Source organism: Bactrocera dorsalis, chromosome 3 (genome assembly GCF_023373825.1).
Source record: "Bactrocera dorsalis isolate Fly_Bdor chromosome 3, ASM2337382v1, whole genome shotgun sequence".
NCBI classification, from domain to species: Eukaryota; Metazoa; Arthropoda; class Insecta; order Diptera; family Tephritidae; genus Bactrocera; species Bactrocera dorsalis.
Window position 1 is genome coordinate 12,321,668 of NC_064305.1, and position 18,205 is coordinate 12,339,872.

The 18,205-nt window shown below is 32.1% G+C and overlaps 1 protein-coding gene across 10 annotated transcripts in view; it reads right to left on the minus strand.

Moving 5' to 3' along the window:
• The window catches only part of LOC105226693 (putative fatty acyl-CoA reductase CG5065), a 90,790-nt gene that overhangs the window by 17,029 nt on the left and 55,556 nt on the right, over nt 1–18,205 (minus strand). For 2 of the 10 annotated variants that reach the window (XM_049451549.1, XM_049451550.1), the window contains 2 exons: nt 2,331–2,646; nt 479–1,236 (listed from right to left, as the gene is read on the minus strand). In XM_049451549.1, the coding sequence (XP_049307506.1) occupies nt 479–718 (240 nt within the window). In that variant the 5' untranslated portion in view covers nt 719–1,236; nt 2,331–2,646. Of the gene's footprint in view, nt 1–478; nt 1,237–1,353; nt 1,373–2,032; nt 2,647–5,337; nt 5,492–18,205 lie in introns of those variants that run through there. The other 8 variants (XM_049451551.1, XM_049451553.1, XM_049451556.1 and 5 more) reach the window with 8 other exon arrangements.

Sequence of the window (18,205 nt, forward strand, 5' to 3'; positions counted from 1 at the left end):
TAAAAAGTAGGCATCACTCTTTATATTCTACATTGCGAAGCTTTCACTTCAATATTTTTCCTATATGTCAGTATTATATTTTTTATATTTTTTTATTATAATATTATATTATTTTATAATATATATGTATGCTTTTTTCATAATTTTGATTATAATTTTATGTCTCTAGGGTCAAGCACTGATCGATTAAATCGTTTTATATCATGAAAGCTTTTATATTCTACATTTTGAAGCTTTCACTGCAATACTTTTTCTTTATGTAATTATTTTTTATATTTTATATATTATATTCATATATAACTTATATACCTTCTATCTTTCATAATTTTTATTATAATTTATGCTTTCATAAGGCCACCCATTGAGCTTTCATATTTAAATAAAAGCTTTTATAACCATGTTTTCATATTGCAAACTTTCATTATTAAATAAACACTTTACATGTTCACTCTTAGAATTTCTAGTTTTCTTCACTCACCTTTCCCATAAATCCAGTGCCTCCGGTTATGAATACACTACGTCCCGCATAGAATTGTGGAATGGACATAAAACTGCTCGACGATATATCATCACCATTAAAGTGATCGGTTTTCACATTGCCAGCTGGCAAACTGTTACTGCCGCTAGCTACGCCATTTGTTAGGCCCAAGTGATGCGCGGCACCTTCGGCATGCCCATTGAGCAGCAGCATATCACGTGGACTATTTGAACCCTCCATTTTGTGTTTGTTGGATTTTGTAGTTTTTATTTTTTATTTATTTTTTCTAATTTATTTGCTTTTTAACTCGTATGGTATGTATAGTTTATAGGGTAAGTAGTATTTCTATATATATATAGTATATTGTAAGTAGTTGGGTAGAGTTGACTTTGATTTTATCAAATTGCGTTTAATTGTTAGATAGTTTAGAGGTTAGAACTAGAAATTGCGTAGTTTACAATGGAATGGCTTGTGGTTGTTGTTCGTTTGACTGACACTATTTACTGTTATTTTGCAATTAATTATTTAAATTACAGTAAGTTGCTTGTGGTTTTCGATGAATTTTCTTTCTTCTTCTGTACACTCTCCGTTTTGTTGGTACGGCGCGTGCTGGAGCTGACGGTAGACGTGGATTATAAGTAGGTAGGTTTGAATGCAAAGTAGAAATTTCACACGCGTGTGTAGAATTTTTTTTGCGAAATTTTTTTTGTGGACTTTTTTGCGTACTTCTTTAAGTTGCTTTTTTAAGTGTTTGCTCGCTGCAATAAACAAGTTGTTATTAGAAGGATTTTGGTTTGATAGTATGCTTGATGATCGGCTATATTTACTAGATGCGTTTTCTAAATAATTACAAACGGTTTTCGGTTCACTCTTACTAAATTAGGAAGCAGTAATATTTTCGAATGTGCGCGTTTTATACTCTTCTTCTTCTTTAGTTTTGTTTGTTTTATGTGATTTTATTATTTTAAAGTTTTTGTAATTTTTAAAATTTTTTTATTTAATTTTTAATATTTTTTTTTATTTTTTAATATTTTTTTTTTTATTTTTATTATTTTGTTTTTTAATTTTTATTATTATTTTCTTTGTAATTTTTTATTATTTTTTCGCAATCCTTATTATTTTTGTAATTTTTATTATTTTTTCGCAATCTTTATTATTTTTGTAATTTTTTATTTCATTCTTTTAATTTTTATTTTTTTCGAAATTTTTATTATTTGTTTTTTACTCCTCGCTTGCTTAGTTAATGCTTTAATTGTTTGCTCAATTGCTTAATTGCTTTGCTCCGCACGATTTACGAAAAGCTTGTTTGGTTTAAAGAACTAAATTATATTGCTCAGCGTCTAATTAGAAATATTTCTTACATATATTTGCTTGAAATGATTTTAAGGTGTTTCGTTTCGCTTAATTGGCGCGGCGTTGGTCAACTGCGCTGCATTCCAATACATATATATATTTTATTTATATTATATTTTCTTTAATTGGAAACTAACAAACCTTCTTTTTTATATTTAATTATATAATATATATATTTTTATATTTTTTTTTGCTATTTACTTCTTCTACGGCGGCGTTGGAAGCGTACGGAAGATACCAGTGCCAGCGTAGCTAATTTAAAGCAATTTTATCTATGCAATTTATGGCGCTCCCTGAATTTGTTGGACTACTACTAAATATTTTTATATATTTTTTTAATTGCTATAAGCTGGTGTTTTCTTCTTGTAGTGTTTACTTGCTTTACTTTCGCTGCTTATTAAAGTTTTCTATATTTGACTATAGTGAAGACAAGCGTAAAACGGCTAGAATCGTTTATATATATGTATATATAGGGAGAGAAAGAGAGATTAGCAATTACTTTTAGTTTTATTATAATAAGAATAATTCTTGTTTGCTTTCATCGATTTTTGTATTCTTTTTCAAGCATAATTTCCTACTCAATCCTTTAGTTCGTCGAATTTTTTAAGAGTGGTTATAATTTTTCTGTGTTTTTTTTTTGTTTGAAAATTACTAGTAAGTGCGTAAATTTATGTTTTTTTTGTTTCTTTATCAACTGCTTAAATATGTTCTTGCTACGTTTGAGCGTTTATCCATTTTGTTCGACTTTCAAATATCAATTGGTCGTATTCCAAATGTGTGGAGGAACATGTTATGTATAAAATGCGCGTAATTAACTGCAAAGATAGAGAGAGAGAGAGAGAAAATGTTATTATATATAATCTCATTTTTGTATGATAATATTTTTTATATATAATTTTTTTACAAACTATTAGTAAATATTTTCGAATGAAAATCATCAGGGAAGTGTTAGAAAGATGGTAAGAGAGCTCTACATCTCTCAAGTCCATTCGAATGATCTTGGTGGCTATTTTGGGTATGATATGCATTCTTACTCTACTCGTCCCAATATAACTATTTTACTTTTTCAAAAAGGGTACCGTAAACAGGTATCTTTGAACATGCTTGATCGTACGAATTCCAATCCCAGATTCATGGAGAGCATTATATTTAATTGCCGATGAGACATGGGTTTAAGAATTTGACATGCAAACAAGCCAACAAACATCAGAATGGATGTGAAAAATCCAGCAGACACCAAAAAACCACGAAAAAGCCGCTCAAAAACCAAATTCATTCCGGCCTGAATAAGTTTTTCCAAAAGAACTTTAAAAAATCTTACATAAATAGACCTTCTTCTGCCGTTTCTGAATACTCCTTTAAAAATACAGTTGTGTCAATATTATATAATATTTAACCCCGATTTACTTCAAAAATCTTTTCATAATTTTTTTTTTTAATTTCCGCAAAGTATCAAGTATCAAAACGGAAAGTAAATTTTCAAACATACAAAAAAAATCAGCTCAATGCCGCTTATTCAATAAAAATTCAACTCTGCCTGCTATTTGCCCTTTTCTGTCACATTTGCCAAAAAGGAAAACAAAACTTGACTTAATATATGTGGGCAAGTTCACACATACACTGACATCTATTATGTATAAGCATGTACTTGTATGTAAGTTGACATTGATTTGGGATCGACAGTCTCATAGTTAATTCAAAGCTACTATTTTATGCGCACAGTTGTGCGTAAGTTCTTTTACGTCATTCGAGGCGTTTGTTGCCTTCGTCGCGCGCGTTGATAAATCGGTGCGTTGGAACGTAAGCTGCCTGTCGCACAGGATAATAATACTTATGAATATACATATATTCATATATATATATATCGCTTGAGTTTCTCCGGCACGTTTAAAAAGCGTTGTCAGACATCAATTGCATATTATTTATTTAATTATTTGAAATCCAGGAGAAAGATCATATACCAAATATGGCATGAGTAATTTTTTGTAATTTTATTATTCACATCCTTGTTGCTTAAAGTTTGTAATACCCAGAAAGAAGTGTTGAAGACCCCTCAAAATACATATACATATGTATAAATCATCAGCGTAATGAGCTGCCGATTTGGATATATAGGTTTTTTAGTTCCTCTACTTGCCTGTGTATAAGCTAACTGCTCCTTCACGTGAGAAGTTCACGCAAATGAGGAAAGTTTTTTTTAATTTTTTTTATTAAAAAATTATAATATTTTTTTGACGATAACATTTAATATTTTTTCTATGATCCACATATATCTTAATTATATTTTATTTTTTGTCGAAAAAAATCTAATTTTTTTTCTGTAACCCGCCTTATCCTCTTATTTATAAATATATTTAAAAATTAAGATATATAAAAATATTTTTTTTGTAATTTTTTAACATGAAAATTTCAATTTTGTAAAAAAAAAATTTATTACAAATTTTAATAATTTTTTGTCCATACAATTTTATATTTTTCTATTTGTTAATATTTTTTTATTTAAAAAATATTTTTATAAAAAAATTTTAATAATTTTTTTTAGGAAAAGATTTTATCTTCTTATTGATTGATAAATATATGTATGTATGTAATTAAAAATTTATTTATATTAAAAATATTTTTTTCATTTTTAATATCAAAATTTTCAAGTTTTTTAAATTATTTTTTTGACTATAAAATTTAACATTTTTGCTATGATAAGATATATGTGTATCTTAATCTATATTTTATTTTTTATATATTTTTGTAAAATTTTTTTGTCGAAAAATATTTAATATTTTTTCTATGATCCACCTCATTCTCTTATTTATAAATATTTTTAAAAATTAAAAATTATTATATAAAACAAATATTTTTTTATAATTTTTTAACATAAAAAATTTATAATATTTTTTTACTTTTTATTAAAAAATTTTAAAATTTTTTTACGATAAAATTTTCTATTTTTTCTAAAATCCACATATCTCTTATTTTATATTTTATTTGTTAATAATTTTTTTTTTTTTAAATATTTATGTAATAAAAAATTTTAATAGTTTTTTGAGAAAAAAAATAAAAACTTTAAATTTTGATATATTTTTTTTGAAGGAAATATTTAGTATTTTGTCTTTGATAAGTTAAAATGTATTTATATTAACAAATTTTTTTTAATAACTTTTTGTTGGAAAAAATTAAAATTTTCTCCACATTTCACATATTCCTCAATTTAACCAAAAAATTAATTTTCTTTTCACACACTGTCCTCACAAGGCACATTTCTAGCCACCTTTCACTCACTTCGAGACACTGTACACCTGGAATCGCTGTTACACTGCGGCACAAAAAATAATTTATGCATGCGCCCGCCAACAGGCTGTCAAAGGACACTGCTGTGGTTACCGTTACAACACGTGCGCACGAAAAAATTTGAATTCACCAAAACTCAAAAAAAAAAAAAATCAACGAAAACCACGCAACAAATTAAATATGAAAATGCACAACAAGAGCAAAAGTGATAAGACACAAACCAGGAAGCAAGTAAATAAATAAGTAAGTATGCTATTAGATAAGTAGTAGTTAGTTAGGCACTTAGTAGTGGGAGTAATATGGCGGTACACACAGTGAGTACGCTTTAAACCGCGCGTTACAAAGCCAACGAAACGAATGCGCCGAGACGCTATAACGACGCAGATATTTGTAGCTTCCGCATAAAATAAAAAATGACAAACCAACAACACAACACAACAAAACACAAGTAAGAACATATAGTGCCGCGTGACATAGGCGGCGCGCAGGCTATGTAAGTGCGCGCCGCGCGGCGGGTGTGGCTAAGGAGTCGGCAAACACTGCGGCGCGCAAAAGACTTACAACCAAGCAAGGCGAACTTTGGCTGGGTACTAAGGGCGCGCGTGCGGTGTACGCACGTTATGGTGGTGTCGTATGTGTACACAGCCCGCCGGCAGGCGGATGCGACAGAGCCTCAAAGCGCATAACGCATAGTGTGTGAAAACCCACTTGTCTTTCAGGGTTGGGGGTGCTTTACAGCGCAATGAGTGTATTTATTAAGCATTGTTGTTGTTGGCGCGTATAGACTGCTACAACATTAAGACGCTATTAAAACTGTTAGTTCTACAGTTTACTTGGATAGTACTAACGGATATGTACTAACTATTTGTGTGTGTGTGGCGCACACATAAAAACAGGCGATTAACATTTGTTGACTGCAACGGAAACCGGCTTGAGTGACGCGCTCTAAGCGCGCTGGTATGCAGTGCATGAGTTGGCTTGGATGCCAGTATGTGTGTGTATGTGTGCGTTTGTGTAAGGCATATAGTTTAAGCAAATACTACAGCGGCGCGCGCAACCCCGCGCCACAGCGTCGGGTGGCGGAAAAGCGCCAAGCATATCAGCCAATATATGAGCGCCAGGCTATGGGGAAGGCTAGCTGCTGGGTTATAGAACTCATAAATGTTGTGTATTAATAAGAGTTGTCAACAATGCACTTTTCCCAACAGTCACGCATTTCATTTGGAATTTCAACTTTTTGATGAGTTTGTATTACAAAATTTCTTTTTTTATTTTAATGTAAATGAAAAAAAAGCAGTTGCACTAAGGAAGTATGTTTTTTATTGTTTTATTTTGGTTTTATAATGCATTTACAACGTATAAATAACACGAAATTGCTGGCGCATCGCATTGGCAACTATTTAAACGCCTCTGACGTCAGCGAAGTCTAGCAGAAATTCAAATGAACCTCAAGTGTTGAAGTGACAAAGGTGCGGTATGCAATTTGGCATAAAATTCTAACTTAAAAAATGTCGCACAAAAATAGTTACAGCAAAAGTTGAAGTGTAAAATAAGCAATAGTCGAAGAAAACATGTTTTCAAAGCAATTGAATGTTGCACTTTTCCCATGCACTGTATACAGTAATTTGCTATAAGTGAACAGTACTTCTAACGGTACTTTACAGTAGCGCATTTAAATGATTTCTATCTGGAGGCAACACACGCACGCAAATTGGGGCTGATAGATCGAGTAGACTGCAGGAAATGTCTAGAGTAGGGAATCAGCGAAACAATGGAGCATCTCACGCACTTGTCCCGCATTGGCAAGACTACGCTGTAAACATCTGTCCACGCGGTATGATACACTGGAGCAGTTATCGATTGTGAGGCCGCAGAGTCTGTTAAAATTCGCGACAGGCGCAGGCATCCTAAAGAATTAGTTGAGGTGATACATATGTTTTGGGAATATCAATACGGAATAGTTCAAAACATATCGAAATAGTACACAGAAATAGTTACTCTGACTATTGAAAAAGATCGACGAAATCGAATGCAGAGTTTGATGAATAAGGATGGGTTTCAAAACCTTACAAAAAACATAAACAAGATCAACCCTTCAGAGCAACTTTCAGAGCTAAGCTTTTTATAGCATAAAAGGGTAGAGCAATATACCCTTTACCGGTGCGATTTTTATAGTACATGTAAAAGGGTATAAAAAGATCATTATCTTGAATTTGATCGATCAGTTATGTAGTATGTATGTATGTAGTTGTACGGTCTGGACAATATGTTCGCAGATTATATCGATTTTTTCTTCATAAATCCATGCCAAATTTCGTGAAGATACCTTTGTCAAATAAAAAGTTTTTCTATAGGGTTATCGGTTATCGGATCGGTTAGTATGTATGACAGCTATATGCTATAGTGATCCGATCTGAACTATTCTGATCGAATATTTTAGAAACACTTTGGAGAGCAATCCATGCCAAATTTAGTGAGCATAACTTGTCAAATAAAAAAGTTGTTCATACAAGATCTTAAGTTTGATCGACCAGTTTATATAACAACTATATGTTATAATATTCCGATCTGAACAAAATGTCCGGAGATTGTAGTTCTTCTTTCGACAAAAACCTATGCCAATTTTCCTAAATATAACTTGTCAAATAAAAAAATTGTTCATACAAGAACATAAGTTTGGTTGATCAGTTTGCTAGGTAGCAATATGCTATAGTTTCCCGATGTTGCGGGTTCCGATAAACGAGTCGCTACTTGGCGGGAAAAGGACTTTTGCGAAATTTAAGACCAACGTCACAAAGTCAGGGATACGCTGACTGGTCGGCTATTCATTAATATGCGTATTTATAGATTCTCCCTTGTTTGTCTCTCTCGTTTGTCTTTGAGGTATTACAAATATCGTGGCAAACTTCCCATAACATACACTGTTCAAGGTATAAATAAAATGATATTTAAGATCCATGAATTGTTAAGTAAGTGGCATTTGTGATGGGTTTCAACCGGCGACTGTAACAAAACCTTCAGGTGTGAATAGGGTCTAACCTGTTTTCTTGACAATTTTGTTCATAGAAAATTTTATTCTACAATAAAACTTTTTTCACATATCAAGAGGTATATTTTGGATTGCATAAACAAATTTTTTCGGAATTTTTTGATGATGTCTGACGGAGAAATGGTTGGGTGAATGAGATGCATTTTTCACCGGCAGACACGATTTCTCATGTTTGGATCATCTGAAACACAAAAACCAAATGTATTTTTAAAAAAGTACGTGCATGGTTATCGTCAATACTAGAAACATGAAAAAATTTTGATAAATAAAAAAGTAATTAACGCTTTTTTTTTAATTTTTCCTCTTTCCTCCATTCTACAACAATGTTAATTGAAAACTAAAAATACAAACAAACAAGTATGCAAAAATAAGCATAACTAAAGTACATTCTCGAGAAAGTTTTGCATAAGCAAATATTTTTGTTTGCCAACAAAAGTATCGTCGTAAAGTTGGCTTAGTAAATATTTCAAAAATTCCAGCAAATTGTTTATTTGGCGTGTTGATTTTCCGGTTTTTTTCAATTTTCTATTGAAATTGTGTCCTTCCCTTTTTCAAGGGCGCACTATTAGAATATTTCGAATACTTTGACGTAAAGGCGAACTGCTGTACGAAAATTCAGAGATATGTATTTTTATACGCTTGCAACATGTTGCTGCAGAGTATAATAGTTATGTATCATCTAAAACTTATCGAGTTAGATATGGAGTTATATACTATATACAAAAATCCGACTCTGTGCAAGCGATACTTTCAAACATTAGATTTTATACCCGAGATTATACAGTAAGGTTTTGTAGAAGCTTGTTTCAAAAAAACTGACTCTTAGTCACTCATTATTCCCTTCCTGATATATGGTGCAGAGCTGGCTAGGTCATGTCGTCCGATTGGAAAAACTACTCCAGCTCTGAGAGTATTTGACGCAATACACACCGAGCAAAGCAGAAGAAGAGAAAGACCTCTACTGCGTTGGAGAGATCAGGTGGAGAGGACCTGGCTGCACTTGGTATCTCGAATTGACATTTGGTATCTTTCCAGTGTACCAATTAAGCATCAAATGAGCTCAAGTTGGATCACCTTATGACCAAAAAATGTCAAACGCCAGTGCCTCTTGCAAACTATTTACGGAAAAAGTTGATCAACCTTAATAATCGCCGGCTCGAAACCCCTGATACCAAATAAGTGGACCCCAGTTCCAACTGCGAACTTTTTATTGAAGATGTTGGTCAATTATAGTCTCCTAAGCAATGTGGTGCCGAATGCTCCATAGAACATTTCCCTCATAAACGACCTTTTCATTTCAACCCGCTCTCATCCACATACAAATTTGGCACAAAATCTTCAAACGCAGTTTTTGCACTTTTCATGCCCGACTTCCAAACCGCCACCGCATCACGTGCGACAACAGTAGCTTTAGATAGTTAGCGACCCTTACACTCCTACACTTATACACAAACAAACATAATTTACATACTCTTATACCCACTTGCTCTTGCACTGCTCAATGAATTATGCAGCCTAGTTCATATTTGATTTGGTTTCACATTTGCATATCTCAACAAGAGCAGCGCAAATACTCATACTCATACACATGTACGTGTGTGTGCATTTTTTCGGAGCGCACTTTCATAAGTGTCGCTGTAAAAGGTCCTGTAGTTGCGCCACGGCTGCCAGTTACAATGAATACTCATATAAGCTGACATTATTATGTAAAATTTATATGCTACTACAACAACAACTGCCACTCGTAAACATCCGCAACGGTTGCACATGCTTAGGCATAAAAATCACGCAAATACTGAGGCACTACATGCCTCGCTCCCGTCTTCTCTACTACTTATGTATGCGCTAAGAATGTCATTTGGTTTTTGCTTCCACGCTTACTGTTCGTTCGCTTTCTTTCCTTCTACACAAAGATAAAGAGTGGTGTTGGGTCAAGTCGCTCGATTTGCATATTTGCCGAGATGGTTGGGTGTAAATATTTTGACAATTACCTTTTGGCAATGCACTCTTTATTCGACAGATAATATATTGCATAAGTAACTATATATCACTTAAATTATAGTATAAGCTTGGCTTAAGGGCTAAATTGATTGCAACTGTGGTCACAGCGTTAGGACTTTTCTAGAATTTATTTTGGAAACTCACAAATTATATAACCTTCTAGACTTTACATCAAGGGTAACAAATACGAACGGGTATCCCAGCCATCTATAGGAGCCAAAAGAGAAGAGCTAATCAAAAACTTAACAATATGGCAGCAGCGATGGCTTTACTCAAAGGACAGTAGACCCACAGGCTGATACCGGACATCCATTTGTGAATAGACAGACGACATGGGGATCTGGATTTCCAACAAACCCAAATACTAAGTTGACATGGGTGCTTTAGAAGCCACCTGTACAGACTTCAGCACTACATTAGTCCGAATATTCCGACGTGTTCAGCGTGCTTTGAAGGTCTGAGCATATATTACATTATTGGAAAAACTTAGAACTACGCTCGGTGATAGTTTTGCGGAGGAAAATGACGACATTCATGTTTCAGTCCACTGAGATATGGAAAGCTGTCAGCGATGCGGTAGCCGCAATCATGACAAAACTGTGACATGTACAGCAGATTAGCCGTCCTTCAGTCAGTGCTATTGAGGAGATCTAAATGTTTTATTACTCCCACGAAGTCATACTTAATCAGGTGATTCCGTGAGAGAATCTGGGGTTGGCAGAAGGTTAGACTTAGCGGATTGAAATTCCGCACTCCAGCTTTTGATGCTTCCCACTACTTAAAAAAAAGACATTATTGAACTTAGCTTCAGGTCACTAGGTCATTGTGTGCTCTATGGGCAGAGGGAATCATTGAGCCACACGCACGAATAACTGCAATGAGTTTCAGCAGAATACCTTTAGGTTTAGGATTGGGACTGCTAAGGACATTGACTTGTGTGAAGACAGAAAACTCTTGCACTTGGATCTCAGGTACGAGTGCAGACGAAACATTTGCCCGTCGCTTATCGGTAAAGCGCCAGATAAAAATGCAGTGAGCCGGCTAATATCTAACCCAGCGCATTCAACGCGTTCGTGAAAAGTATGGCAACCGAGATGCTTCCATATTCCGTCAACTTCATATTCATTTCGGCATCTTTCACAAGTAGCGTCCTCAAAAATATTTAATTGTGAATACCAATGTGGCCGTGTTCAGTTTGAACAAATCTCATTGCGGTCTTGTGAACCTTGCTAAGAGCTAGTAGTTTAATGGATTACACTCTGAACCAGATCAATATACCGAGATCGACCCCACAAGTGCCGGATGCTAGCCAAGCTCACACGAGGCCCATATATACAACGCCTGAATGCATGAAGACAGGAAAACAACTGCTAGGTTCCATCTTCCTAAATTCCAGGTAAGGACACCCATTCTTGCAAGCTTGCAAACTCATCGACTTTAAAATTTCCGACGATTCCGCTGTGGCCAAACGCAACTGATTAAGTGTTTGACTTCATCACGTGGACTATGATTGAATAATGACTAGTTAATTTATATAGGGAAAGGCGAACACCGCCGAAGTTGAAGACTTTACTAGAGCTCTTGCAGTTTAGCTCATATCAGAAGAATATGAGGTTTGCAAGATATGGAACAAGTTTAACAAAGGTTGGATGAAAATAAATGAGACTATCTAAATAAAAGAAGACATGTGAGAAATCACGTTTGTCGGCAACGACACAGTTCAGGGCGTTAAAATACAGCGGCTACAGTGGCTAGGTCTTGTCGTCCGAGTGGATGAAAACACTACAGCTTTGAGAGTATTCGACGCAGTACCCACTGAGGGAAGCAAAGGAGAGGAGGCTACACGCGGAATCTCCTTGGCGCCAAACAATGAAATGAAAAACGACGGGCGTGCTATTGTAAACTCGTAAGCGGTGTCTACGCCAAAAAGAAGTTTGAAGAAGAAGAAGAATTGTGCTTGAGCTCGGGCACAAGCCCAGACATGTGAGCAATCAATTAGGTAATCTATCTGATGTTTCTCTTTAGGCATCCATATGATCGAAAAAAGTCGCATCATTTTGTAAATAATAACAGTAACAAAAGTGGCGTGAGCAGTCATAAACATTGAAAAGATGAAGAGAGTTAATATTTTTCCCCAAAATAAATGAAAACTCGTGCAGCCTCATTGACTACGAAATTGCCACACAGCCACTCAAATCAAATAAACAATTCATAAGTCAGGCGAAATTATGCGAATTAAATGCGCATTAATTTAGACAGCGTTTAACAGGCGTCTGACGCGAATGATGGTAAAAACAACAACAACAACAACAAAGTGTACATATGTAAATAGAGAAAGAGAAACAAAATTGCAATGAAGAAAAATGTCACAATAGCTGGTGTGCCAAATTTTTCACTTAACTCGCTGGCATCGCTTGATTTTTTTTTACTGTTTTTTTTGCTGTCATCTTTTGGTTATTATTTAACCTTTTTTTGAATTTTTGTTTAACTTTTTTAAAATTTCATTTTTATTTTTTTTTTATTTTTTTTTACTTTTTTTGAAGATACGTCGCTTATTTACTTCACTTTTTTGGATATTTTTGTGTGTTAGTTATTTGTACCAGTTGACATTAGAAAAAAAGATGTTAAATAAAATTTAAACAGAAAAATTGAAAAAATTGTAAAAGTATTAAAAAAATATAAAATCATTAAAAAAATACACTTTTTTTTAATTAAATTAATTTAATTTAAAAAAAATTAAATTTAAAAAGTTGTAAAAATAGCAAAAAAAATATATATAAAAATAAAAAAAAGAGTTTTTAATAAAGTTTTTAAAAAATAAAATTAAAAAAAAAAATATTTTTAAAAATTAAATTTTTTTTTTAATTTTTTTAAATAATGAAAATGAAAAAAATTTTAAAAATAGTAGTAATAAAAATATTTAAAAAAATTAAAAAAAAAGTTTTAAATAAAATTTTTAAAAAATAAAATTAAAAAGAATTAATTTTTAAAAATTATTATTTTTTTTAATTTTTTTAAATAATGAAAATGAAAAAAATTGTGAAATTAGTAGTTATAAAAATATTTAAAAAAATTTTAAATACAATTTTTGAAAGTTATTTTTTTTTAATTTTATGTTTTAAAAATTTTAAAATAAAATAATAAAATTTTTTTTTAAAGTTTTTGAAAAATAAAATGAAAAAAAAATTTAAAAACAGCAGTAATAAAAATATATTATATAAAAAAAAATTTGTATAAATGTTTTTAAAAATAAAATGAAAAAAAAAATTATTTTTTAAGAAATATTGAAAAAAAATGAAAAAAAATATATATTTAAGATGTATGTATTTTTAAGAAATATTTTTTTACATTTTTTTTTTTTAATTTTTTATTAAATCTTTTTTTGCTTTTTTTATTATTTATTCAATTTTTTTTCAAATTGCTTGTTATTTTTTCTCATTATTTCGCTTTTGAAACTTTGCAACATCGGCGCCAAATGGTGGTGATGATGACGAAGGTGGCCGCAGCAAGAGTAAAAATTAACATATGCAAATTACTAGCAAACGCGTAATGAATGGTGTTGAAAGCGAAATTGGAATTTGAGCGGCAAAAAAGAAGATCGACTTACTGCAGATAAAGATGCCAGTGTGTGTATGGATGTGTGTTATTAGTATAAGATAGTAAAAGCATATGTATGTATGTATACATATATGTGATTGTATATGTATACATACATATATGTGAGTGTCCATGTGAATGTTGCTTTGTAGCATTGTATAAGTGCTCGCGCTGGTGGTTTCAACGGCTGAATGGCATTTTAAGCATCCATGAATGAGTATGTAGATATGTGTGTGTATGCGACGCGTAACTGTATCTCTAATTTGTGCAGGTCGTTGTACAAATAAATGGCCAAATTGAAAATGCTGAAAACTAAGCCTAAGAAATGTGAAAATGGCGCAAATAAATAAAGCTGCAAGAGGTTTGAAGACATACACATACACATGTATATGTTAATATGTATGTATACATATATATAGGTATGTATGTATGTGGATATTTGCGTTACACAAACGCTTATTTACAAATTGCCACAAACGCTGTGGTGCAAAACAAAATAGTTTGCTGCGTGGCTTGAAAGCGTCTGCGCAGCGTCAACAGCTGAGCGGCGTTTAGCGCCGAAAAGAGCGCAAGAGCATAGAGATCTGGCAAATATTTTTGGTTTTTTGTTTTTACAAGCGATTTTTACATTTTATGGCCTTTTGTATATTAACCATTTTTTCGACTGCAAAACTTTTTAATACCTTTATTTAAAGTTTTTGCTGCTTTGTTTTTTTTTAATATTTTTTATTACTTTTGTTTTAATTTTTGCTTTCGCTAATTTTTGCATTTTGCTTTTTTCTTTTTTATTTTTTATTATTTTCTTTTTTTTATTTTATACCTTTTCTATTTATTTTTTATTATTTTTTTTTTATTAATTTTTATTATTTTTATTTTTTTTTAATTTTCATTGAATTTTTTTTAATTTTATCTTTTATTTATGTATTTTTTCGCTCATCAGTTTTTTCCCATTCGGGCACACGGTTATGGCATGTCGAAAAAAAATTTAATATCATTTTGTTTAATAAAAATGCACTGAAGTTAACACAACAACAACTATTCTTATGACACTTTTATTCATGGCAACAGGTTTAAAATTTTGAAGATTTGCAATCAATTTCTTGTGGAATTTTTTCTCATTTTTGGAATATTACGCGATATTTTGGCCCTTTTTCAATTTGCATATAATTAAAAAGCAAAACAAAAAAAAGAAAATATGTGTATGCGAAATTAGGCGTGACGAGGTCGACGTTTTAATAATAGTTTAAATGAATACCGCAGAGATCGTTAATACACGCACACACATACGCATGCATAGCTATTATTTACTGGCGTAAAATTCAGATTAAGATTTCGAAAATTTTTAATTTGGTTTTTTTTAATTGTTTTTGCTTGGTTGTTATTACTTTCTTAATGAAATTCGTTTTGGTATATGTAAGCAGCTAAATTATTTAGGAAATTACATACATACATATATATTTATGTATGTTCGGCATACTTTTGTATTAATCGCTTGTATTGGAGCTTTCTTTAGTTTCAGTTTTTTTAAACCCTTCACTACTGCCTGTGTTCAATTCGATACTATGAAAAAATAGGTTTATCGTATGAGTAGTGGAAATCGATAAACTTAAATCTATTAAAAACTACAGAAATGTGTCAGGCGATTGGTACATCGTTAGAGGTATAAATAAATGTAATTTCTAAATATTTATCGGAAATAAAAATCGATGAAAATAAATCGATTAACGTCAAAAAGTCTATTATTGAATCGGAAGTACTTTAAAGAACATATTTCAAATTTCTAATTATTTATCGAAAGTATATATCGACAAAAATAAATCGATAAAAGTCACAAATTCGGTTATCAAATCGAAAGTATCAATCGTTTTTATCGATTTATTTTACTATATAAATTTTAAGAAAATAAAAATGTTTCATGAAAATATCGGCCGATAATAAATCTTGCTATATATCGGTAAGGATAAACATACATATATAAAATTTGAAACCATTTGCCGAAAGTAAAAATCGAATAAAATAAATCACCTAAAAGCACAAATTCAATTATCAGAATCCGAAATATAAATTGTGTTTATCGATTTATATTATTTTTATTAAAATTTTTTAGAAAAATTTTGCGATAATAAATTTTGACACTTCGATAGGAATAAACATATCGAAATTTCTAATTATTTAACTAAAGTAAAAAATCCATAAAAATTAATCGATTAAAAACATAAGTCCACTTATCAGAATCCGAAGTATGAATTGTGTTTATAGATTTATTTTATTCGATTAAATATTACAAAAAATAAAATTATTAATGGTAAAAACAACCGATAATAATTTTTGTGGTGAACATAATAGAAAAATTACCGATCATAAATCTTGGCTTTTCGATAAGGACAAACACATATACATTTCTAATTATTTATGGAAACACAAATCCGATTATCAAAATCCTAAGCATGAATTGTGTTAATCGATTTATTTTATTCAATTAAATATTAAAAAATTATGAATGGAAAAAATACCGATAATAAATCTTAGCATTTCGATAGGGTCGAATATACATTATAACAAATTTCTAATCATTTATTGAAGGTAAAAAAATCGATAAAAATAAATCGATTAAATTTGATTATCCGACTATCGAATCGAAGGTATCAATCGTGTTTATCAATTTATTTTATTCGATTACATATCAAAAATTATGATTTTCATGTAAAAATCGACAACACAAAAAAACCTGATACTTCGATAGGAATGAATATATTTTAAATTTTTAATAATTTATCGGTAAATTTATAAATCCAAATCGATAAAATTCTCAAATCGGATTCTCGAATTAGAAGATCCAATCGATAAACACAATACAATAAGAAAACAAATAAGGAAAATATCGAAATGTGTCGATATATCGATGTTATCGATATATTGTAAAATAAAAAAATTTCAACAAACCGGAAAGCAAGGTTGGGGTCTTGTGTAGGAGCTCAGGTAAGTAATTGAAGTATATTAGTATCTTTCACCTCCGCATCATGCGAGCTCCAATCTTAGAGCAAGTCTCCCCTGGGTAGCCAAAAAACAAGTGTTTAGAGACGAGTTAAATTGAGAAAGCGAACTCTCCGTGAGTTTTAGATCCATCACATAAAAAACATGCTCCAAAAAAAAATTAAACAAAGCCTTGAACGAGAGAAACCTCCTTGATAATGTTCGAAAAGGTGGACCTTGGAAAATTTACCAAAGCGGCCACATAAAGGAGATTTTAGATTTGTAATGGAAAACAGACTCAATAGCCAAGTTCTGCCATTTACCCCGGCGAATGAACGTCTAGCCACAAACCGCATCAAAGCGAAGTTCTTCAACAATGATGTGACCAATGATACTTTCTATGAGGACAAGAACGCCGCTATGAGCGTTACTTCTATGAGGATGCCAACATCATGCCAGACGAATAGGTAAAGAAGGTGTTTTTGGCACAACAATTAGAAATATCTGCCTTCATCCCCTAATGGACTGAAACCGATCGACTTCGTTGGGCCCCATACCAGATTCCGGCACCAGAGAATCCAACAAGCTGTTTGGCTGCCTCCGGATTGAAAATTGCGAAACCAAATCGACTAAATTGTGATAAACAAAGGGCATGTATATACGGAAGTTCAGAGTGCCAAATATCGATTCGGATCAATACTTTTTTCAACGAAAACACGTATCCACTGTTTTCAGGAACGAACGTCTGTCAACGAGGAAGGTTCCACGTCGAAAACCTCCAATCACAACAGAGAGCAGGCAAAATGGTTGATTTGACTGGATTCAACCCAATGGGGATTACTTTGAAAGGGATAGTATAGGTTTTGACGAATAAATTAGGAATTTTAAAATTATGAATAAAGTCTTACTAAGTATTTTTTGCTCATAGTAGTATATTTATATACCTACAACCAGTGGCGAATACAGAATTTTTTTCGAGGAGTTCTGCAGAAAAAAACTTCCTTTCGCCATATTTTTAATTTGGTTGTTACTTTGGGTTGACCACCAAAACCCCCCATCGATCCGTCACTGCCTTCAATCCTATCCACCACAATATATCAAAATGCAATCAGAAATTTCTGTGTTTTTGTTTGGCTGATGAATCAAAGTAAAGCAAATCGTGAAAAACAAGGGGAAACTGTCTAAAACAACAAAGAAAACAACAATGTTTGCAAAGAACTGTGATTAACAAAGCACAATATAATACAAGTATATACTATGTACAAGAACATTAGCAACAACAACTTACTAAAAATGCAGCTAAACAGCGGTTACATTAATTGTTGCTTGCATGCCGCCAGAAAATTGGGTCACCAAACGCAACATGCCATCAATGAAGAAGAGGGCGAAGACGAAGGCGTCAGAGAACCATTTAATGTAGTCGCATATAAATGGCAGTTGCTGTTGTTGTTGGTGCTGGTCGGAGCATT